The following is a 26734-nucleotide window of genomic DNA, read 5'->3' as shown; positions in this document are numbered from 1 at the left end:
GAGGTAATCAGTCCCTCAACCTGGATTCGATGTGTTCAGTCCATCACTCTTGTAGTAAGTGCAGCATAGGGCCAGAGAGATGGCTTATATACTGCGGTGAGATGAGTTGAAGAAGGAGGAGGCGGGATCACAGTGGGACCTGCCACTAGTGTAAGTAGGTCGTCGTCCAACTTCATGGGATCTTGGTACAAAGACTTCAACGCTTGAACATCAAAATGGTATACAATACCGACAGGTTGTTAGGTAAGACACATATGCAACAGTTAGACAACTTTATAAAGTTGTCTAACTGTTGCATATGTGTCTTACCTAACAACCTGTCGGTATTGTATACCATTTTGATGTTCATCTTGTCAGACACTGCAACACATGGCATCTTGGTACAGAAAACACCTTGGACAAGCTTTTCAAGTGAGAAGTGTTGGATCTGAGAGGGACATGACCTCTCAGTGGCTACATTATCACTACTACTACTACTACTACTCTGCACCTCTCCTTCCGACAGTATTTAAGTCTCCGCACTGTCGCTTGATCTTCAGATAGTTCCTGACTATGGAACTGAACTTCTCCAGGCCGAGGGACTGACAACCTCAAATTCTACGACTACAAGGGTGATGGACTGATTACATCGTCTTCACATCTCTCCTGTTCCTGCCTTCTTTCTGTATTCGACTGAAGAAGCCTACTGTGTAGGCGAAACGTTTCGGAATAAAGTTGTCTAACTGTTGCATATGTGTCTTACCTAACACTTCAACGCTTGCCCAAACTTTGGACGACGACCTACTTACACTAGTGGCAGGTCCCACTGTGATCCCGCCTCCTCCTCCCGCCTACTGTGTAGGCGAAACGTTTCGGAATAAAGTTGTCTAACTGTTGCATATGTGTCTTACCTAACAACTCATCTCACCGCAGTATATAAGCCATCTCTCTGGCCCTATGCTGCACTCCCTAGACAGGGAGCCAGTGCCGGGCCACCACTTGGAAGGGCCCGGGCCGGGAAAATACCGGCGAATCTTTAACAACAACCTATGCTGCACTTAAGAACATAAGAACATAAGAATGTAGGAACACTGCAGAAGGCCTACTGGCCCATACGAGGCAGGTCCTTATCAAAACGACATCTACCTAAAGCTACCCAAGAAATAACTCCCGTACCCCATGACACCAATCAAACCCAGCCCCTCCCACTCATATATTTGTCCAGTCTCTTCACCCCACTGGGAAGACTGTTCCACGCATCTACAACTCTGTTAGAAAACCAGTACTTACCTATGTCCTTTCTAAGTGATGGACTGAACACATCGAATCCAGGTTGAGGGACTGATTACCTCATACTTCTACTCTCCTTACCCATTTCTACTTTGTATTGGACTGATGAAGCCACTGTGTGGCGAAACGTTTCTTCAATAAAGATTCCCATGACTCAAGAAATCGTAATGACACGATTGCAAACAAACCATACCCCCGGCCGGGATTGAACCCGCGGTCATAGAGTCTCAAAACTCCAGCCCGTCGCGTTAGCCACTAGACCAGCTAGCCACCATATCCTTATCACTGTCAGTGATCTGACCAGAGTTACTCTTAAGTGGGCCTATCTTGTCTCTAATCTTACTTCTGTATACCTGAAAGAATCCTTTTGGGTTAGTCTTTGAATCCCTTGCGACCTTAGCCTCATAATCTCTTTTTGATTTTCTTATTCCTTTCTCTATTTCTCTCTTTAATTGAATATATTGATTTCTTAACTGCCCATCCCCTCTTTTGATACGCCTATATATGCCTCTCTTTTGACCAATGAGATGTTTATCCATTTGGGATCATTTTTGTTAGATCTAATTTCCTTACTCGGAACAAAAGTTGTCTGGGCAGCTAGAACTATGCTCTGAGAAACGTCATTTTGGCAACCAAGATCACCTACCTGACCCATAGTCAGGACATCCCAACTTAGCCCACCCAGGTAATTTTCCAGTCCCATGAAGTCGGCCAAGCGAAAATCTGGGACAGAGATTTGATTGCAGTTATCTGGGTAATTCCATGATATATTGAAACTAAGTGATTTGCGATCACTTTCCCCAAGTTCATCATTAACCTCAAGATTATTAATTAGTGAATCTTTGTTGGCAAGAACCAAGTCAAGCAGATTGTTTCCACTAGACTCAAGATTTCCTGTCATATTGTTCCAATCAATTTGTCTAAAGTTAAAATCTATTATCACAACAATTTCATATCTAGATGCCTTATGAATTTCGTCCCATAGCTTACTGCACTCCCTATCAAGGTTTGGGGGCCTATAAATCACACCCAAAATTAATTTGTCACGTCCCTCGAGAAACTGTAGCCAAACAGATTTCGTGTTCGATGTTTCTACTCTTATATCATGTCTAAGACAATTTAAATTTTCTCTGACATACATCGCCACTCCACCACCCTTCTTGTTGACCCTATCAGTGTGGAATAGTTTATAACCCTGTATGCTGCATTCAAAAGGCATTTCTCTATCTTTCAAGTTGAACCAGGTTTCTGTTATACCAATAATATCTATATTACCTACACTTGCAAGTAATCTTAGCTCATCTATTTTATTTCTAAGACTCCTACTATTTGTATAGTAAACCTTAAGGGAGCTAGTCAATGTAGCAGTTGTCTGCACTATTCACACAAGTACGAGGCATCTGCAAGAAGAAAACAACAAACAATTAGAAGATAAACAGAAAATTTATTCAATAGTTTGTCATTATAATACAGAGCATGATAGCTAAGCAGAAGTATTTATATCATTCAGTAGGAAAATAAAATTAATGTAATATGCCTCACATGCATATCAATACCTTGCTCAGTGAATATTTGCTACTAGTTTAAAAAGTGTTTCGCTAAGAAAACCACCTACCTTTTACCTCAAAATATAAACTTGACCATCCCAACCACCTTCTATGACTGCTGGAACAACAATGAAGGTCAGTTGAGACTGTGAATGTGGTAAGAAACACTGCCACAAGCCTGTTGGAACCTGTTGTGACAAGTAGGTGTATATTGAAAAGTAGAGCTAAAAAACAATTTTAACCTTGATATTCATTATCAGTGACCTAAAATTAGTTGGAAACTGCTACTCGGGTCTCGGAAGCATTTTGGTTGACCAGTGTAATCTTTGGAGAGAGGTGGGGAATGAGACTGTAAGGGTCATATGATCCGAATCCCATTTATTTTTATGATAGTGACTTGAAACATTTCAGAATGACCATTAATTATGATACTGTTGCTGATATTGCTTGCAAATTCCCTACTCAAGCTAGTGCCTTATACTACATGATAGTAAATGCATCGGGATGCGAGTCTGATCACATGTTACCTTACAAAGAGTTTGTAGAATGAAGAACAGTGGTGATCATTGACTTGCAAAGCGAAAGGCTAAAAATAAAAACTATCTGTCGGAAGAATAGTAATTTGCATATATTATCATTTGGCAGTGAGAAAATTAACAGGACACAGTATGTCTCCTGATCAGTGACATGGATGGCATTATAAATATAACTGCCAGTAAATCAGTAACTCTAAATTTGAGAGTGTATACATGAACTGTGAAAAAATTGAAAAATTCCTGAAAAATATTACGGACAAAAATGGAAATTACCTCGAATGTTTCGCATTGGACGAAATGGACTCTGGAACGAACAGAATCCGAGGAATGACTAATTTTCATCGTAAATATTTTACAATCCTATTAAAGTGGAATGGGCCATTGCTTACCATTTATATGAATAAAAAAGACTAATGTTCTTGGGCATTTTTGCAATAAGCTCTGAGACACATCCATTCAAGTTAAAGGAATTTATAGAAAGACTTGAGAAAAGAGAAGTAAATGGAATAAATGGAAGATAACAACATGATAATTCATTAAGAATTAACAAATATATTTACAGAAAAATCTACATGAAGTTTAGAATTCTTTCATGCAAAAAAAAAAACATTCTCTAATAATCAGTATTCACAAAGGAACTATAAAAACTAGTTTGATATGTTACACAGACAGAATATGGCTGAAAAGGGAGGTCGAAAGCCATACCAGCCTGTGAGCGGGGTTATGACAACCATAGTATTGTCAGAGATGAATGGGAGTAGGAGAGAGCTCTGGGCGGAAGGCCTATCCCCGCATGAATAGGATGGCGAGACACAAATAACCAGCACATAGGGGACTGAAACTTATGAAGACATTTAGGTCCAAATTGGACATTAACTAGTCATATAGATGTGGGAAAGAGAAGACAACAAGAATATATACTAGTTAATGTGGAGAAATTTTTTCGAGGAGGTGGGTATCAGCCCCCGTCAGCCCCTTTCAGCCCTTTTCAGCCCTGAGGGGCCCAGCCCTCTCAGAAGGGGCAAGCATCTTGTTTACTGCTACATCAAGTAATTACCAGCAAATGTTTAACCAGCATGTACTAGTTACATGGTCATGCGGCTTTTTGCAAGAGAACAGTGTTGCAATTAGTGTAGTTTAAATAAGATGCAATCAATCTCTTACCTTAGCAGGACAATTAAGAAAAATCTTGTACCCACTTTATTACCATAGGAAGATAGTGTATATTGTTGTCTATGCTTAAGATAACAAGAATCAAGCATTCTACTTTGCTTCCTGGTGGAAGTTTAGCAAGGAAGGGAAATGTGCTATGTCAGCTTTCCCTTTATGCTAGAGGACAAACGAGGTGGGGCGAGAAACGTCGGAGGTTAGATTGCTTTTGACCCTGGGATAACCAACATTGATCCGCGCGTTTTTGTGCATAAAAGTATCTCAAAGAGCACATATTAACACTTAGAGAAGTGTGGTCAGCTTCTATAGTGATAAGATTGTGAATAATAAAGATAAACCTTGTGGAACATAGTGTACCAGTGTGTGTATTCTTAGATTGTGGAAGACATGGGCATTCAAGGACACTTCAGCTTCTAACAAGTCAACAATATCTGTCGAAGGTGTAAAGAACATCATAGCTCACGCGACAAGAGCAAGGTAGGTTTCAAACTATCTTATTATACAGGGAACTGTGCAGTTCTTGTGTCGCAAAGGGTTTGAAATCATACTATAGTTGGCAGCGAGGTGTGGACTTTTGAGTCCACACACGTGAGTATTCCAGTCAGCAATCAGTTTCTGAGATATGCTGACATAATGTCCCCTAGGGGTAATTCACCCATAATAAATTTTCCAGCCCGTGAGGTAGTGCATCAGATAGCGTCTCAAGACATCGCCTGCAGGGATAGCTGTGTAGGCGAAAGCTGTCTTTCAAAATAAGTCCCCCTACAGTCCACTATTTAGTCTTTGACTTAGCTTGTAGCATTATCCTCAACAGTTAACAATCCAAGTCACTACTATATGTGGGCTGTTTGTATTGTTCCAGCCATGGCATTATGCCATATTATTCTTTCAGGATGCTGAGAGACAGAACCTGTAGGGTTAGTACCCCATTAGTAGGTGGGATCATATGACTATAAAACCCCAGAAGAGAGTGTGAGTCTGACAATTACGTTTCTGGAGATAGTCGGAGCACATCCCACTACCTCCACCTCAACTTCCAACACCATGTACCTTCCTACCAATTGTGGTTCTTCTGTCATGCCCACTCCTGCCTATGACGACATCGGGATAGCTTATTGTGTTCCTAGCCCATGTGGGTATGGGATTGGGGAAACTGGATTTGGGTAGGAAGTAGCCTGGCTTCGGCGGGTAACACCCGGTTTCAGCTCTCCTGCACCTGTACTGTCTAGTGGTAAGTACTTTTTTTTTTAGTTCTGTCTTTCTGATATTTTTACACATTTAAGTGTTTAGCTAAGCGCTTGATTCCGAATACGAGCTTGTTGTTACTTAGGCTCCTTAAAACGAACTGGTGCGTTCCTCATCATTTTCTTTGTCAGTACACAGGAGATAGTTTTGTTTGATGTCCCATTGATTATATTACTCCTAACTGGGCCAATGAAAGTTCTAGTGGTTAAGTATATAATAAGGAATGTTATGGGGATATTTATGAAATTTAGTGTAATACGGATTACTGATGGTCAGAGAAGTGTAAATCCATGATTCATGAGTGAGCTGTAGTCTTAAGATTTGGTGTTTATGAACATGTTATTAATTTCATTCGGTAGCCTGCATCTAAAATATTTCAAAGAATATTGGGTGTTAATAAATAATTTTTTTCTTTTGACAGATATGACAAAAGTGTGTTCCTCATTGGGATGAATGTTAGGCGAAATTCAGATTGTGATAATTGCGCATCATCTTCACTATTTCACGATGAGGATAAAGCAGATGAAACAGTGGGGTATCGCAGAATATGCAACTCCTTCTGAGTGTGGTACGCGATAGTGTGAATGCGATTGTCAGAATAATACAGAATCAACAAGAGACTGTGAATATATTAACCAAAGTGAAATCAGATACTGAGAAACGGGGGAAAACTTCAGCGAGATCGTGTTATGTGTTCAGTCGCCAGACTGATGTATGGGGAAGATTAGATTTTGATTTTGCCACCGAAGTGGCTAGTTTATTGTGCACCCCATATCCATCCTGTGGACGGTAGCGCGAGAGCATATGAATACACAAAAGGCCTAGGAACTAGGCCACGAAAGGGTTAACAGGTGTACATATGGGTTTTTATTTATCTACATATCTACAGTTCACTTATCTGTTACAAACAAGTTTAGGAAATTTGCTTAGTATATCTGGTATCTTATTTTCATTAATAAGATATCTTGACATGTCACATAGGTTATTATACTGTCTGTCTCTATATTCCTTAAAAAGTGGCCAATTAAGTACATAGTGTTCAAGACAGTGACCATATGCCTGATCACATAATTTGCATTTAGCTTGATCATCATCTGTGTGTCTCCCAAACTGCCAGAAGTACTTGTAACCAAGCTTAAGTCTGGCCACTACAACATCAGTCAGTCTGTTCACATTGCAAGTTGCTCCATAAGCATATCTACGTTCATGTTATCATAGTGGGTTATAGATCTACTCAGGCTTCTAACTGCATTCCTATGACAATCCTTTTCATTATTTACTTCTCTCCTAATATTATTTCTAATGCTAGACACAGATATGCCAAATCTATATTCTACATTCTCCTTCTGGGTACTCTTCTTGGCTAACATATCAACTTTATCATGAAGGAGTAATCCAATGTGTGATGGGGTCCATAGCAATTGTATATTAATTCCTTTGTCCCTGATTTTTGAGTATCTATACCTGGCCTCTCCAATGAGCATGTTGTTGGAGTCATTATATGAGTCAAGAGCCTTCAGTGATGACATAGAATCAGTAATGATGACAGAGTCAAGCTCAGTGTTATAGGTATGGGGAAGTCAACTGTAGGTGGTGAATAATTCTGCTCCAATTGAGAGAGAGAAATTAATAAATATCATTTCCGATCCACCTGACTTGGGTATTGAAGACCCACGTATTAGTGATATTTTTTCTGAGGATAAGCTGATCAGTAGTGGGAGTATAAAATGACTCCCTCCCTCTCTTACGATAATTTCTGGAAAACTCAGCCAAAAAAAAGCGAAGAGGGTTAATTAATATGGAAATGAGTACTCAGGTTGTAATTAACGTAATGAAAGAACTCAATACGGATGTAGATATATGAAAAGAAAGTTGCATGTGCTAGAAGTGCGTCATCCGAAATGGTGACTTCTTCAACTGTTTATCAAGTCAAAAATTTAGAAGAAATAAACAAGGAAAAATGAAAAGTTGACGTTCTGGATATCGCCTTTCCACAGAAAATCATCTCCATCAATACTGCATATGAAGCCTGCGATCAACCATATAGACGGTACGAGCAGAGAAAGTCACTTCTCCCCCGTGTACCCCATAATCTTTACACAGAAGATAATGCACCGAGACTTATACAGTGGGGCAGAGCCCGTCACGATTCAAGAAAATTGATGGGCAGTGCGTAAACAAACTTGTACGAATAAAGAAAACGTAATAAATTGTAAATTAATCTTTAAATATCCATTTTATTTCTATGCTGAATTTATATCACTGTTGCATGCAATGAGTATGCACCTTTTATTCGGAGCATGTGAACACGCTCATAAAAGGCTACCTCCCAACCAGTGAACCAGGTAGCTAAGGATTTGATGATTTCGGGGCCCCATCGTCAAAACACCAAGGTTCAGCCAGTCATATTGTGGAAACTGGCAATTGTGAAGGTGACGTGGACACAACTCACATTCTCACCCTCGTCATTTACACCCAGCTGCTGGTTGAACACGGTTGTCCAGTCTGTCTCCAGGCTGTGTCTTTGCCTTTGATTAACCGTGTTGTACACATACATTTCCAACTGCATATAGTGTACATACTTGTAAATACTTAAAATCGCACTTGGTGAAGGAGAATATAATTCAAAGTCATTCAGCTGTGTTTGTTCTGTTCTTTGCTCTCCTTTAAACCCAGGCTAACAGGCCATATTGTTCCTGGGTTGTAATAGTCGCCAGTCAAGAATAATACCACGAGTGTAGTCTGTACTGCTTACTTACCTCTTCTCATTTTTCTTTAAGAAATTATATATATATATATATATATATATATATATATATATATATATATATATATATATATATATATATATATATATATATATATATATATATATATATATATGTATATATATATATATATATATATATATATATATATATATATATATATATATATATATATATATAAATTTTCATATTTTCATATAGTCGGACTTGAGTCCTGGAAATGGGAAGTACAATGCCTGCACTTTAAAGGAGGGGTTTGGGATATTGGCAGTTTGGAGGGATATGTTGTGTATCTTTATATGTGTATGCTTCTAGACTGTTGTATTCTGAGCACCTCTGCAAAAACAGTGATAATGTGCGAGTGTGGTGAAAGTGTTGAATGATGATGAAAGTATTTTCTTTTTGGGGATTTTCTTTCTTTTTTTTTTTTTGGGTCACCCTGCCTCGGTGGGAGACGGCCGACTTGTTGAAAATATATATATATATATATAAATAAATATATATATATATATATATATATATATATATATATATATATATATATATATATATATATATATATATATATATATATATATATATATATATATATGTTTATAATAGCGATTGGCATGAAGGATCAGCAGGACATTTGACTGACTGAGCAGCCACAAAAATAAGAAAAAGAGATACAAGCGCATAATTAACACACTGGGTGAGTGGGTGAGTGAGCCTGGCGCACCCTGCTACATAAACAACCTCCAGATAAATTCGTAGTTCGGAAGAGGCTATACTAAGTTTCACCCAGGTTTTCTGACCTCGGGTGATAACGGAAGAGGTCGTATACTGCTTCCCCTATAAAATATGGTCAAAAGTCTGCTACGTATGTGATTCAGATCTTTATTTTGGATAATTAGAGGTAGGTGTCTATCAGATACTTGACCCAAATTTTCTGATATCAAAATAAAAGCAGCTGTAGTTGCAGTATAAACATTGTCACATCAGCAGATTTTATACTTGTATATCCCTTAACATGGGGATGATGATAAACTGACAGATTTAAACAGCCAACTCATCTCGTTGGTTAATGTTGAGTGAAGGGTGAAGTAGGAATGATAATTGTTCTTATAAAAATTACCATTGCCACCAACAGGCACAGGAACAGTGGTAGTGAGACTAACAGACGTCAACGACAACTCTCCACGACTGGCACGACGGGAGTGGGAACTGGAGGTGGACGAAACTTGGGGTGATGGTCCGCCTGGCAACGACACTATCCTTGAGATCTCGGCCACCGACCGCGACACCACCAACTACTTCTTCTACAGGGTAAGTAGTTAGCAGGAGGAAAGCCAAACAAGTAACAGGGTGATTCGTTCAACTTGTCCTCTTAACTCGTAACATTGGATTTTACTATTTGGTTTTAAGTTGCTTCTCTATACACCTGGCCTGGTCACAGACCGGGCCGCGGGGGCGTTGACCCCCGGAACTCTCTCCAGGTAAACTCCAGGTAAACACGAATACAGTTTAGGTTACTTTCATGTAAATAAAACAAATATAATTTATTTGTAACATAATACAAATAAATGCACAAAATTCTAATCGAGAATTTTTTTTTTTGATTATGTAATGTAATACAAGGATTATGGAAAGGATGGAGTTAGTCATACACCGCCAAACTAAATTTGTAGCTTTATCTCAAGGTCTGTAACGCCTTGGCAATAAATCGGAACAAATAAAATCTTAGATATGACTGGTTTATTCAACTCTACAATATACAGGAAAGAAATTATAGGATGGGTTTTCGCCTATCATGGGTTATCTGAAATCAGAGTAAAACTTCAGATCCTAAAACGAAGTTCTTGTTTTAAAATCTTTGTCTGAATCAAACACATTAAGGAGGCTGGCAAATATCTTGCGATGAAGAGTCTGACAGTTACCAGTGTTTGAAATGTGATGTAAACTAAGAGTTTCCAATTAAATTCTTTGCCCTTCACTGAAGAGAATTTTTGTGTCAAATATTAATAAGAGCAGAAACTCAGAATTAAACTTTACTAACAAAAACTTATGTAAATGTTAGGTTAGATATTTTATCGGTATGTTAATTTGTGTATATTGATTAAGTTAATAACTGTGCTTAAATCGAACACTTTTTGTACACAGGAGAATAAAATTTATGACGACCTTTCGGTCCGACTTGAAGCGTTGTCGTAAGTTTCATTCTCCTATATGAGGGTTGTGTGTATTGTTCCACTCTCGATATTGTGCATTTTTATTCATCAGATCATTTTTATATTGGATATAAACCATTTTTTCTGCTTGGCAGTTATTCTGAATATTTTTTTTTCAGCACTGATTATGTGGTTTAATACTCCGAAACACATGAAGATTCTTGCATATTTAACGGAGATGCTAAGGCTTTGGTATTTCTGTTCCTTCATCGTCTTAGATTTTCTCAAGAAAATTCTCTTTCTGAAGTTATATTAAACATATATATTTGTAATTACATAGCTTCAGCTACTTCATGTGGTTAGTTCCCGAAAAGAACTAATAATCTTTCTATTCACCATCTTGGTGAAATTGTTGATATGAAGAGGCTGAAACTTCACTCGTCTCCTACATAAAAAATATTAAGTGTCTGTAGGTCTTTTAGAATTAAATATAGCCCATATAAATACCCCGGATATTTTAGGAACCAAGCTTACCACCTCATATAGTGGTCTATTTTATCTTATAACAGTGTTGCTAAGACAATCTCATCGTGAATCTCTATTATCATCTTCTGATAAAGAAGTATTCAATCTCTTAAGCTCAAATAGTAACTTCTCTTATCTCCTCATAGCAGACGGTGATACACCTCATCTCTCAACCCACAAAAGGTTACACAATGCGACCCGTAAATACTGGCAGTGCTATAATTTGTCTCTTACCCTTAAGATTGTTACTGAATCCAAGACTGTAACAGTATAGTTATCTACATCATATTGAAATACAACCTCCTTCCTGAGCCATAGGCTGTGACTAGAGATTTGCCAAGTATCGGAATCGTTATCAGAGGATATCGGCCATCTTTATGACAACGGTATTGATTAAAATATAGCCGATACCGGCCGATACTTTATAAAATAAATATCACATGTGTGCTTAAAAATATCAACATTAACACTCTACCTCACGATTGTGAGGTAGTGTTAATGTACACACACACACACTCACACTAAATCACACTCACACTAAATCCACTACAACACACGTTATTGGCAAGTGCTTTTAAGGACCAGAAACCATCACAACAGACCAAATAATGAGTAATGACATCATTATCCCCAAGAAATTAAGTTATTTAATATTTAACCTTCCTGTGTTATTTAATACACATTGTGCATATTGAATATAGTTATTACATTTTTAAAAACCAAAGAATATAGGAAAGTATCGGAATTGGCCAAAATTTTGGTATCGACCCATCCCTAGTTGTGACTCTTGTTTCCCTGCTGAAGGTGGTTGAAGCGAGCGGGTGGGGTTGGGAGCACTTCGGGTTGCGCGCAGCAGGTAGCACGGGTCAGCTCTACGCTACAAAGACGCTTGACTACGAAGATGAGACCCACCGTCGGGGCTTCCGCTTCCTCGTGCAAGTCACAGACATGGTACGTCTGAGTTTTGTGTGAACACAAGCGTGAGCACTACAGGCATGCAAGAAAACACATACCTTCTGTCATCACCACTGTAACTACACATTCTGATACTACCAGCACTGCTGATACTACACTTCTACCTCTTATCACTACAACTGCCTTACCATGAGAGAAGACGCCATCTTCAACAATACATACACGATATACTCACAACAACACGACAATTCATTATGTAAATCTACTTCCCCCACCACCACTTCCCACCTCAACAAGCAACACTCCACATCATAATCCCTCATCATTAACACCACAGCTACTAACATCACATCACTACCATAAACACCCCACCTACCACCACTACAACAAATAAAACATCAATGTCACTACCACCACCTTCCTTATCAAAATAACATCTTATGATTTCTGTTACCACAACCACCCACACACCACCACCACCATCAATAACTACTACTACTATCACAACCACCAATACACCAGCATTATCACCGCCACAATCACCACCACCCAGCTACACATCATGACCACCATAACCACCACTACCCTGGTACACATCATCATCACCACCACCAAATACTACCATAACTGTTGCTCACCACCATCCCACAATCACCGTCGCCACACACACAAAGCCTCAACCACAACCCTGAGCTCCACTTGAATCACCATCCGTCTGCACTACCACCACCACAATAACAACCACCACCATCACCACCCCCATTGCCAATTGCCACATTTCTCTGCTGCAATATCACCAACTCATCATCGCATAATCAGCAACTTTTACACCAATATAGATCCAGTGGAACTTATTACGATCACATAAATCCATTCCCCCCTCCCCCTTCCCCCCCCCCAACTCCACAAAGGAAAACGAGAGTCAAAGAGAAGACAATGATTGGAAACACAAGAATGTGTTAATTATGTTGGAGGGAAATTGCAGACAAAATGAAATGTTGGGGTTTGTAGAACTTATTGTCAAGGAATTTGAAAAATTTTATAATCTGAATAAACAGAAATATGAGAGTGAAGAGAAGATGATGGAAAATAATCAGGAAATAGTAGGTGGGAAACAACTGGAATAGGAAAAATAGGAGAAAACAGATAAAAGACATTAACAGCAGTGCGAAGAAGACACAAAGCGTGAAGGAGTCACTGAGGAAAAGATAAGAGATGACAGACATAATTAAGAACACTTATTAAAGGTGGATGGCAAAGAGACGACAATAATAATGAAAAATACTAGAAGAGTAATAAAGAATGATAAAAAGTTATAGAAATTGAGAAGAATTGAACACTTCAATTATAGTTTTTGAGATAGTCAAAATGAATAAAAATACTTAGGTAAAGAAAAGGGGCAGATAGAAAAACAAATAAAAATGTCGAACAAGTGAGAATGAGCCAGGATCCAAATTAATGAATCAATTTTATGAGGAAAGACAAGTTTGTGATAGATACAATAAAACTAATGTTATATTTAGAAAACGATTCGGTGCAATGTAGATAGATAAATTATTGCGATGCACATGAGTAAAGAAATGCGTTTCTGGAGAGAGAAGAGAGGAAAACAAGAGACTAAATGGAAGATAAATGCAGTCATATCAGAAACCAGGAAGAAGCAGACCTGCAGGAAATAAACCAGACCTAGACACCACTAGTATTTTCCCCATCATCTTATCAGAATCCCATGACCACCTATCCCCTCTTCCATATATATTATTCTCATGAAACTAGATATCATAATGCCCAACCCGTTGAGTATCCTCCCACTAACTGAAATATCACCAAATCTACCCACTAAATCCCAACACCTGGACTGACTGTAGCCACATTTACCAAGACATAAGGCAAGAATCAGATGCGTGAAAATGAAGGTAATATAAAACTATAGGTCATGCATAAATGATGATGCCACGACAAACAATTGGTATCAGATGAACATAAGGATAACAGATGTAAACCAGACATATTTACTATAGTTATGGAGCTCATATGAATAGTAACTAATGTAATATTACCAGTAACATATCACGTGATAAAAATAAAAAGAGTAGAAGGGGATGAAGAGGATTGGTTGGCACAGAGAATTCTGATACTATGCAGCAGGAATATAAGCAGCAGAAGGAAGCGAGATAATAACAACAATAGTTTATAATGAAGAGAGCAATAGAATGGAAGTATAGAGCTACTAATTATGGAAGACTTTGTCTCAGAACTGAAATCCAGATGGAGAGACAGATAAACATGAAGAGAAACAGATGGAGACAGTATTGGAAAATTTCTTAAGCTAGCATCTCAAAGGCTTCACAAGCAAGTGATAGAAGAATGAATCAGCAAGACTGGATCTTGTTTTTTCACTAAATAAGGAAGACATTAAAGAAATCAGCTTTGAGAAATTTGTTATACCTATTCACCAGATGGTCCTACATCTCAATTTTCTGTCAGATGAATGAATTAAACAAGTGTTCAGCGTTTAAATCATATTTTTAGGATGCGTTCTGCGCAACAGGAGCATTTTATCAACCCTAGCGAGCAAAAACATATTAAAAATTTAGATATATATGTCAGCATTATATACGTTGTGTGGTATATCTAGTAAATGAAGAGACGAAAAGAGCCAAGAATGGAGTAATAAAAAGAACAGACTGTTAGAGAGGTAATTACATTGGAATGAAAGAATTTCTGAATGAGGCTCAACGGAAAGAGAAATACAATGGAAGACAGTATACGTATGGACCGAGAAGTTAATCAGGATATGCAATGATTTGCACCAGCAAGGAGGGACGAGAGACCCTCATGGTTTGCAAAGAATTGCAGTGAGGCAATGACTAAGATTAAAAGGGCACCAACAACTGATAGGAAATAGAGGACTATGAAAAAGCGGGAAAAAATATAGAATAGTTAGGAACAACTGCACTGGGATATGAGCTAAACAAAAAGAAGTGTAAAGTTAAAGGACACAAGTGCAACTAATGTGACATTTTATTATGGCAACGTTTCGCTCTCCAGGAGCTTTATCAAGCCGTTACAAACAGTACATGGACACAGAGGGTATATATAGGCTCAGAGTGAGGTGCAATACTAAAGTGAGGTGCAATACCTAGAGTCCGAACACTTCGCCAACATCATCCCTTCAAGCGTCACTTGGTTACGTTACGTGGACGACGTCCTCGTAATAACGCCCAAACATTTTGATGTACGGAATCTACAGGCAAGGCTCAACGTAGTTGAACCGGCGATCCAGTTTACACTAGAAGAATCCAATGGCAAACTACCTTTCCTCGACGTCCTCATTCACAAAGTAGACAACAGCCTAAGATTTCAAGTTTATCGGAAACCTACCAATAAAAACGATCTCTGTGATGAATGGTTTGAAAAACCGACAAGTTGAAGATTGAGACACTTATGCAGCATATGGAAATCTTTATTCAGGAAACGTTTCGCCACACAGTGGCTTCATCAGTCCAATACAAAGAGGAAGGCGTAAGGAGAGGAGGAGAATGAGGTAATCAGTCCCTCAACCTGGAGTCGATGTGTTCAGTCCATCAATCTTGTAGAATGTACAGCATAGGGCCGTAGACGTGGCTTATATACTGTAGTGAGGTGACGTGAAGCAGATGGAGGCGGGGTCATAGTGGTACCATCCACTAGTCGAAGTAGGTCTTCGTCCAAAGGTTGAACAAGTGTTGAAGAATTCTTTGTAACAAGATCCCATGATGCTGCAGTGTCCGACAGTTGTGATGAATGGTTTGAAAAACCGACAAGTTGAAGATTGAGACACTTATGCAGCATATGGAAATCTTTATTCAGGAAACGTTTCGCCACACAGTGGCTTCATCAGTCCAATACAAAGAGGAAGGCGTAAGGAGAGGAGGAGAATGAGGTAATCAGTCCCTCAACCTGGAGTCGATGTGTTCAGTCCATCAATCTTGTAGAATGTACAGCATAGGGCCGTAGACGTGGCTTATATACTGTAGTGAGGTGACGTGAAGCAGATGGAGGCGGGGTCATAGTGGTACCATCCACTAGTCGAAGTAGGTCTTCGTCCAAAGGTTGAACAAGTGTTGAAGAATTCTTTGTAACAAGATCCCATGATGCTGCAGTGTCCGACAGTTGTGATGAATGGTTTGAAAAACCGACAAGTTGAAGATTGAGACACTTATGCAGCATATGGAAATCTTTATTCAGGAAACGTTTCGCCACACAGTGGCTTCATCAGTCCAATACAAAGAGGAAGGCGTAAGGAGAGGAGGAGAATGAGGTAATCAGTCCCTCAACCTGGAGTCGATGTGTTCAGTCCATCAATCTTGTAGAATGTACAGCATAGGGCCGTAGACGTGGCTTATATACTGTAGTGAGGTGACGTGAAGCAGGTGGAGGCGGGGTCATAGTGGTACCATCCACTAGTCGAAGTAGGTCTTCGTCCAAAGGTTGAACAAGTGTTGAAGAATTCTTTGTAACAAGATCCCATGATGCTGCAGTGTCCGACAGTTGTGATGAATGGTTTGAAAAACCGACAAGTTGAAGATTGAGACACTTATGCAGCATATGGAAATCTTTATTCAGGAAACGTTTCGCCACACAGGGGCTTCATCAGTCCAATACAAAGAGGAAGGCGTAAGGAGAGGAGGAGAATGAGGTAATCAGTCCCTCAACCTGGAGTCGATGTGTTCAGTCCATCAATCTTGTAGAATGTACAGCATAGGGCCGTAGACGTGGCTTATATACTGTAGTGAGGTGACGTGAAGCAGATGGAGGCGGGGTCATAGTGGTACCATCCACTAGTCGAAGTAGGTCTTCGTCCAAAGGTTGAACAAGTGTTGAAGAATTCTTTGTAACAAGATCCCATGATGCTGCAGTGTCCGACAGTTGTGATGAATGGTTTGAAAAACCGACAAGTTGAAGATTGAGACACTTATGCAGCATATGGAAATCTTTATTCAGGAAACGTTTCGCCACACAGTGGCTTCATCAGTCCAATACAAAGAGGAAGGCGTAAGGAGAGGAGGAGAATGAGGTAATCAGTCCCTCAACCTGGAGTCGATGTGTTCAGTCCATCAATCTTGTAGAATGTACAGCATAGGGCCGTAGACGTGGCTTATATACTGTAGTGAGGTGACGTGAAGCAGATGGAGGCGGGGTCATAGTGGTACCATCCACTAGTCGAAGTAGGTCTTCGTCCAAAGGTTGAACAAGTGTTGAAGAATTCTTTGTAACAAGATCCCATGATGCTGCAGTGTCCGACAGTTGTGATGAATGGTTTGAAAAACCGACAAGTTGAAGATTGAGACACTTATGCAGCATATGGAAATCTTTATTCAGGAAACGTTTCGCCACACAGTGGCTTCATCAGTCCAATACAAAGAGGAAGGCGTAAGGAGAGGAGGAGAATGAGGTAATCAGTCCCTCAACCTGGAGTCGATGTGTTCAGTCCATCAATCTTGTAGAATGTACAGCATAGGGCCGTAGACGTGGCTTATATACTGTAGTATATAAGCCACGTATATAAGCCACGTCTACGGCCCTATGCTGTACATTCTACAAGATTGATGGACTGAACACATCGACTCCAGGTTGAGGGACTGATTACCTCATTCTCCTCCTCTCCTTACGCCTTCCTCTTTGTATTGGACTGATGAAGCCACTGTGTGGCGAAACGTTTCCTGAATAAAGATTTCCATATGCTGCATAAGTGTCTCAATCTTCAACTTGTCGGTTTTTCAAACCATTCATCACAACTGTCGGACACTGCAGCATCATGGGATCTTGTTACAAAGAATTCTTCAACACTTGTTCAACCTTTGGACGAAGACCTACTTCGACTAGTGGATGGTACCACTATGACCCCGCCTCCATCTGCTTCACGTCACCTCACTACAGTATATAAGCCACGTCTACGGCCCTATGCTGTACATTCTACAAGATTGATGGACTGAACACATCGACTCCAGGTTGAGGGACTGATTACGTCATTCTCCTCCTCTCCTTACGCCTTCCTCTTTGTATTGGACTGATGAAGCCACTGTGTGGCGAAACGTTTCCTGAATAAAGATTTCCATATGCTGCATAAGTGTCTCAATCTTCAACTTGTCGGTTTTTCAAACCATTCATCACAACTGTCGGACACTGCAGCATCATGGGATCTTGTTACAAAGAATTCTTCAACACTTGTTCAACCTTTGGACGAAGACCTACTTCGACTAGTGGATGGTACCACTATGACCCCGCCTCCATCTGCTTCACGTCACCTCACTACAGTATATAAGCCACGTCTACGGCCCTATGCTGTACATTCTACAAGATTGATGGACTGAACACATCGACTCCAGGTTGAGGGACTGATTACCTCATTCTCCTCCTCTCCTTACGCCTTCCTCTTTGTATTGGACTGATGAAGCCACTGTGTGGCGAAACGTTTCCTGAATAAAGATTTCCATATGCTGCATAAGTGTCTCAATCTTCAACTTGTCGGTTTTTCAAACCATTCATCACAACTGTCGGACACTGCAGCATCATGGGATCTTGTTACAAAGAATTCTTCAACACTTGTTCAACCTTTGGACGAAGACCTACTTCGACTAGTGGATGGTACCACTATGACCCCGCCTCCATCTGCTTCACGTCACCTCACTACAGTATATAAGCCACGTCTACGGCCCTATGCTGTACATTCTACAAGATTGATGGACTGAACACATCGACTCCAGGTTGAGGGACTGATTACCTCATTCTCCTCCTCTCCTTACGCCTTCCTCTTTGTATTGGACTGATGAAGCCACTGTGTGGCGAAACGTTTCCTGAATAAAGATTTCCATATGCTGCATAAGTGTCTCAATCTTGAAAAACGATCTCACACACTTCTATTCCAGTCAAGATACTAGGACCAAAAGAGGCATCATCATCGGGTTTTTCCTAAGAGCATACCGAATTTGTAGTCCTGAGTTTCTTGACGAGGAATGTACATACATTCACCGAACCTTCACAGATTTACATTTCCCTTCCTTTTTCATCAAAGACTGCAAGAAAAGAGCTCCTCAGATCATTAATTCTCCACGCACCAACACCACTCCCAACAAAGTTATAATTCTTCCCAACAGCCAGGGTGCACTGAACGTTTCTAAAGTACTTTCACTAGCTAACACCAGAGTCGCCATCGCTTCCAGCACTTCGATAAAGGATCTAACCAGAACAAAATCCAAGCACCACAAACCAGTCAATGCAGGGGTCTACACTATACCCTGTGGAGGCTGCGACAAGATTTATGTAGGTGAAACAGCAAGAAACCTCGACACCCGCCTCAATGAACACATTTATGCATGTAGGAACGATAACTTGAACGTGTACAACACCGAAATTCCACCAATCATCTCATGAAGTTCAGGGAAGCCCAACTAGTGATCAAAGAAACTAATTTCCGCAGACGGAAGTGCCTTGAATCTTCACTAATAGTTGTTTCTAATACAATTAAACAAAACAAAGGCAGCTTCACCATCTCTGAAGTCTTAGCAAGAATCCTCCTGAAAACAGTAAATCCTGCTATCACAGTCTCTCCTGTTAATACTACACAAGCACATTACAGAGAATGAACAGTGAAACAGGCCTTCTCTATCCAGCCTCCAATAGAAATATTTGTCTAACCAATTTTTATGTTTCCCAAGTAATAGCATTTACATCGTTTACTCATGTGCAAGTTAATTGTTCTGCATATTGTATTACTTCTACTACTACTACTACTACTACTACTACTACTACTATTACTACTACTACCACTACCACTAGTATTGCACCTCACTCTGAGCCTATATATACCCTCTGTGTCCATGTACTGTTTGTAATGGCTTGATAAAGCTCCTGGAGAGCGAAACGTTGCTACAATAAAATGTCACATTAGTTGCACTTGTGTCCTTTTACTTTACATATTGTCGGTAATTCTACCAACTTTATTATAAACAAAAAGAACTATGCAAAAATGATATATCAGCAAAAGCTAACTAGTAAAAGACTAAAATGCCTACGAATCACGGAGAAGAATGCAAAGAATATATTAAAAGTCCCAAAGGGGTCTTTTCTGAACACCAAAGAAGTTTAAATGTGATTAATGCACTGGGATCAGACAATTTATCACACTGGGTATTGCTTTGCTGTGAATAATGGCAATTAGTTATGGCACCAATGGAAATGCTTGAGGGTTAGCGAATAACAAGTGGAGTGACCAAGGATCGTCACTTGGACGACTGCTCGTTTTGATATACTCATGGGACTTGTCATCGGAAATTGGATAGTATTACGTATGTGCCTCTTTTTGCATTTCAAGGGATTTGATGAAGATGATGAAATTAGATGACGATAATTGAATCGAAGATGATTTAAGTAAGCTAAAAGAATAGTAATTTTTTTATGAGTCTATTTGAATTAAATCATGACAAGTGCAAAATAAGGAGATTTGCATAGGGAGTGAGAAGACCGCACACGGAATACAGCATTAAGAACATCGTAACATACCTATAAACAAAAATATCAGGGAGGAAGCATTACACAAAGGTTCTACAGAAGCACATACCAACCATCGGGTTTTTTTTTTCTTTCCTCGCTTACTTGTGACTTGATAATAATCCAGAATAAGATAAGATGAGATTTGTTGGGTTTTTAACCAGGAGGATTAGTCACCCAGGATAACCCAATAAAGTCAGTGCGTCATCGAGGACTGTCTGTCTTCTTACCATTTGGGTCTTTTAATCGTGTCCACAGGATGCGACTCACACCAGTCAACTAACACCCGAGTACCTACTTACTACTAGGTGAACAGGGACAGCAGGTATAAGGAAACATGCCCAACGTTTCCACCCATGCCGGGATTGAACCACGACACTCAGTGTGTGAGCGAGCCACGGAACACCACAAGGATGAACATCAACGTCATCTAGTTTTCTCTCTAATTAATGTATAATTAGTGTATTCTTACAAAAACGATGTTCTGGCCTTTATTCTTCAGAACCAGCTTACCCTAAAAACCGCTGTAATAAACTGTAAAAGAAATATTTAGAACAGTATATACTACCTAGGCCTGTCTTGGAATATATTGCACCAGCATTAAACCTCTCCCTTCATCAGGCATTTGAAGAAACTAAAGGAGATCATGAAATATGTTAAGCAGAGAGAGACAGGGAGAGAGAAAGAGAGAGAGAGAGAGAGAGAGAGAGAGAGAGAGAGAGAGAGAGAGAGAGAGAGAGAGAGAGAGAGAGAGAGAGAGAGAGAGAGAGAGAGAGAGAGAGAAGACTGCAATGCACTACTGGCGACCTAAACAGTCTCCAGGAAATAAAAGTAACATCAAAGAGAGGAGAAAATATTCACGGAACTGGTTTACGAATAACATCCGGAAGAAGACGCTACATCTAACTAGTAAATATTAGAATACCTTATAGATATTCTCCTTAAATGTGAGTCCATACTCAGGAACACAAGAACACAGTATGCTGTTAGCCCATGCTAGGCATTTCTATTTCATACCCACCTGTACCTACTCATCTACCCATCAAACATATATATAAAGCTACCTGAAATTCTTGCTTCAATCACGGAACTTGGGAGTTTGATCCATTCATTCACAAATCTTATTGCAAAAACAAATACTTCCCTTTATCTTTTCTAAATCTAAATTTTCCAACTTGAATTCGTCGCTGCCAGTCCTCTCAATGACAGATATTTCCAGCATAATATATCACTTTCTACAAAGTGAAAATTTAGCGCCTTCAGCTTATTTTTGTAGGAATGGCTTCTCACACATGGAATCAACTTCGTTATCTATTTTGTATATTTCCAAAATGTGTTTATTCTGTAATAAGACAATCAAAGCTGAATAAGGCCTAATCAAAGATATGTAAAGAAGAAGTATAATCTTAGGACTTCTATTATTTATTATTCTTTCTATAAAGCTAAGAATTCTATTAGCTTCATTGTGAACACTCATGCACAGGATATCTTAGCTTTAAAATTCTGCTAACCAGGACTCCAAAATCTTTTTCACATTCGCTTTAACGAAGATCTGCATTATTTATCTTATAAGTGCCATATTTGTTTTCTTCTTCTAGGATTAGAACCATAAACTTGTCTGTGTTGATTTTCTCCTCCCCCATCTCCTACTAGAACTCAATCTATCCAGGTCATCTTGTTCCTTTCTAGAGTCTTCATCAGTAATTATTTGAAGGGTTATTTAAGCGATATTTGAACCTTTACTTATGTTCCTAGTTATTCCCTAATTCATATCGTTGATCAAGAAAATAAGCAACAGGGGACCCAACACAGACCTGTTGGTGCAAAACTCACAATGGGTCCCTATCCTGATTTCTCATCATTAATGCAAACTGTTGCTTAACAGTCAACTGTGCCTCTACACAGGAGAGAATTTCTTTTACTCTGTGCCGCTACTTTCTTAATCAGTCTTTTATGTGAAACTTTATCAGAGGTATTACTGAACTCCATACACACAATATTATATGATTTTCTGTGGTTTATTTTATCGAATACCTTAGTAAAATGGTTAATAAATTCGTAAATCAAGATCTTCCCTTCATAAAACCGGGCTGAAATTCTCTAATCATTTTTTCTATTTCAAGGTAGCTTCGAATTGCATCAGCAATTAATAATTCCTTCAACCTTCCTGTGATTGTGATTATGTTGATTCGGCTGTAATTTCAAGCTGAGAACTTATCTCCCGCTTTGTAAAGTATTGTTACCTTTGACGTTTTTCACTCCTCCAGAACTATTCACATTTCTAGTGATTTGTAGAAGAGACTAGCTAATGGTTTGCTAAGGTTCTCCTTACACTGGTTTATAACCTTTGAAACCCTTGAATTGTTTGTCTTCAGTGTATCTGGTTATCCAAGGAACGTGTCACTAGTGAATTTGATATTGAATAACTTATTTTCGTCCTGTTAAGAATAGTTATTGATTTCTGAAAATTCGTTTGTATCTCCTAGTGTATAAAAAGATTGGATATTAACGGTGAAAATTGTAATTATTTCTTTGTCACTAACTGATTTGAATCGCATTTGGCTGCGCCCACCTCTTCCCTGATCTTAATCCTATGTATTTGAAAAATAAAAAAACTTCCAAGTACGGTAGCTCTTACGTTTCCCACACACACACACACACACACACACACCCTTACCTTTATTGATTATCAGTTTAAAGTTTTACACAGCTTACCAACCGCTTGTTTGACTGAGCTGATCATAGTGGTCAACCCTCGCCAGAGAGATTAACCCTACCCCATCCTTTGCATACATATCATGTTTGCCATAGAAATTATCCTGCATATCTATGAGTATAATTTAAAGTCCATTGCCGTACTCGTCTAGCCAACAGTTTTTCCCATTTGTACATAACATCTGTTTACTGCCTACTCATCTACTAGGGAAAATACTATATATGATTAGGCTACTTTCCTTTCATCTAATTAGATCATAAGTGCTTTATATCTGGCCAGCAACTCTTCTCTCCTGCATTTCCCTCTATCTATAAATCTTATTTAGGAATCCCCAGCAACAAGTATGTTCGTTTTCCTACATGCAGAGGCAAAAGTCCTGTCTCTCTGTCCTCATCTGCACTTTGTCCTGAAGAATAATGAATTTCTGTACTCTATTCCTGTTTGAACCTTCTTTATTTTCATTCTCCTTCAACTTAAGGGAACTACTTTCCATTCATTTCATCCTACGTTTTTTCTTAACTTTCCATTCATTTCATCCTACGTTTTTTCTTAACTTTCCATTCATTTCATCCTACGTCTTTTCTTAAACATGTTTTCAACTGACGTTTGTGTGAATGCATGTTTGTTTTTTGCTCAATCCAGGTAAAAAGATCATATGACATCGCGCTATGGTTCTAGGTACAGTAATTTCTTAAGTGTTGCTTTATTATCATATGGAATAAACTGAACAACCATATTAAATATGTTCGAATCATATTCAGTCTCGAGCAGCACGAAATGACTAGATCACATTACCCAACTGAATTTAAGAGGCGGACCAGACACTGGTAAACTTTGGTATGTAGAAAAACAGTAGTCCATATTTATTGACATATAATTCCCCTTTTCTTCTTCCTCCGTAAGCCATGTGTGTCGTAAGAGGCGACTAAAATGCAGGGAGCAAGGGGCTATTAACCCCTTCTCCTGTATAAATTACTAAACTTAGACAGGAGAATTTTTTTTTTCTTTTAAGGTCACCCTGCCTCGGTGGGATACAGCCTGTTTGTTGAAAGGAAGGAAGGAATTCCCCGTTTAACGATATCTCTTATAACTGTGAAACATAGTAATGTCTATCAAAATCTCCTATGCTCATATTTATCCAAACAAACAAACATTTTTACCAAAATTGATTAACTTAAAATGTCCGCAACCATACATTCAGAGAGAGAGATAGGTACATAGATAGCTAGATAGAAATATACAGATTTATGGATGAAGAGAGACAGAGACAGCGAGAGACGGACTGTGTATGTGTGTATCCAATCAGCTCGACCAATAAGGCAGGAGTTGCTTTGTCTTGCTCTGCTATAGAACCGGTAATACTGAACAGTGTCATTATATGACAGACATCTGTGTCAGGTGATTTCCCCTTATCAGTTCAATAACAACAGTTCATATATAGACTAACGACCCGGTCTTCTAGCAATGAGTCACCCATAATCAGCTGATCCCACCAGGGCCGCGGAGGCTGGCACGACCCACGCCACCTAGACGCTGCATGGGTCACTGTTCATCTCAGGGACGTCAATGACAACCCGCCCGTGTTCCACCGCCCTCACGCCCACATCACTGTCAGGGAGGACACTGCTCCCGGGACTCTCCTGGCTGCCCTTCGCGCCCACGATCCTGATATGGTGAGTAATTTCGACTACCCATGTACTCTGTTTACTTATTCCCAATGAAAGTAAAGGCGGAAAATGTATACTTTCTTCTATGTACCAAAACGTTCTTACGAAATATAAACAAGGGGAAAGAGAGAGAGAGAGCTACAAACCATACATAATCACAAGGGAGGAGAATGCGAGGGAGTTTTGCGTTAACCCATTTGCAGGTATTGGGCTAGAGTCCTCTAACACTTGTATCTCTCAGTGTATATACACAGAGAGATTTACACTTGTATATCCTGCCTGTGTTGAACCTTCCCTAACAACCGATCGTCTTAAAAATCAATTTTAATTCTGACTGTTTACTAAGAACAACATGATCACTGCTGGAAAATTGGATATTCATGAGTGAAATATTGACAAAGTTGCTACTCCTCATAATACTCCAATGACTCTAGCAATCAATTATTATTGGTGAAATGATAGAAACATATATTTGCATAGTTTTTATCTAATAAATTGTGATTTTACTAATGGTTAATGGGAACTGAAACCTATCGACTAAACGAGGGTCATCAAGTCTGCGCAGTAACCTTTTCACCACCTATCAAGAATATTTTAATCCTTAAAATAGGGATCAAGTTAAATTCTCAGAATATATACTCTGTGAGAAATTCGCCCCTCTGGGTTTATATCCTGTGACTGGGATCTTCTTACTAGAAAACAATATTTATTACGTTTTGAGGGAGAATTTTATGAAAAACATCTCAGTCGTTATAATAATAATAATAATAATAATAATAATAATAATAATAATAATTATAATTAATAATAATATAATATAATAATAATTATAATAATCTTTATTTTTTTCTTCAAGTACACGATACAACTGATATAGACCTAACTGATAGACCAAACTGAAATCACTGGCATGCTATTTAAAAAGACCCTGGTTATGCAGGATGCGACTCACAATAATCACCTAATACCCAGCAGAAGTAAGAAAAAATGCCCAGCGTACCACCTGTGCCGGGAATCCGTCCCGGACTTCTGGTCTGGTTTACTTCGTACAAGTCAGTGGCTTGTGTGGTGGGTTTCTTAGTGTAAAGCGAAGTAACATCCAAATTACTTAGTTGTTATTGTATATTTTTACCTAAAATATCGTCGGCAATGTTAACAGTATTTAAAGGGAATGTATAATCAACTTCATATTTGAGCAGAAATATTTAAATAATAAGTTCCAGGATCTACAATTAGCCATAAAATGGTCGAAAAATTCAATCAGTATCTTAGGAGCTATAAACATCCTTGATTTTCCAGGGGCAGTCGTGATGTTCAATAAGGTGAAATCAGTTACTATGGTACGTAAGCTTTACATGGGAGAAGTAGGGACCGGGGTAAAAAAAAATATACCTTGAAGATGGTTACAAATTCCTGGTCGAAAGAATTATTGGTACCCTCTCCATCAGTGAAGCTAACCTAATTACCTCCTCACGTCTCACATTAAGTAGGCTCTGCATTATTTTTGAGCGATTTCCCGTGATAACAATACAGAAGCATTTATCATGAGACACTTATGCAACATATGGGAATCTTTATTAAAGAAACGTTTCGCCACACAGTGGCTTTATCAGTCCAGTACAAAGTAGAAATGGATAGGAGAGGAGGAGATTGAGGTAATCAGTCCCTCAGCCTGGAATCGATGTGTTCAGTCC

At 39.0% G+C, this 26734-nt stretch overlaps 1 protein-coding gene across 4 annotated transcripts in view; it reads left to right on the top strand.

Moving 5' to 3' along the window:
• Nucleotides 1-26734, top strand: part of LOC128693299 (putative neural-cadherin 2) — a 251714-nt gene that overhangs the window by 47680 nt on the left and 177300 nt on the right. For all 4 annotated transcript variants that reach the window (XM_070089515.1, XM_070089514.1, XM_070089513.1 and 1 more), the window contains exons 4-6: nt 9668-9843; nt 12015-12161; nt 24870-25046. In XM_070089515.1, coding sequence (XP_069945616.1) covers nt 9668-9843; nt 12015-12161; nt 24870-25046 — 500 coding nt within the window. The remainder of the gene's footprint in view (nt 1-9667; nt 9844-12014; nt 12162-24869; nt 25047-26734) is intronic.

This window comes from Cherax quadricarinatus, chromosome 28, assembly GCF_038502225.1.
Source record: "Cherax quadricarinatus isolate ZL_2023a chromosome 28, ASM3850222v1, whole genome shotgun sequence".
NCBI lineage: Eukaryota > Metazoa > Arthropoda > Malacostraca > Decapoda > Parastacidae > Cherax > Cherax quadricarinatus.
This window is presented reverse-complemented; position numbering and strand designations above follow the sequence as displayed.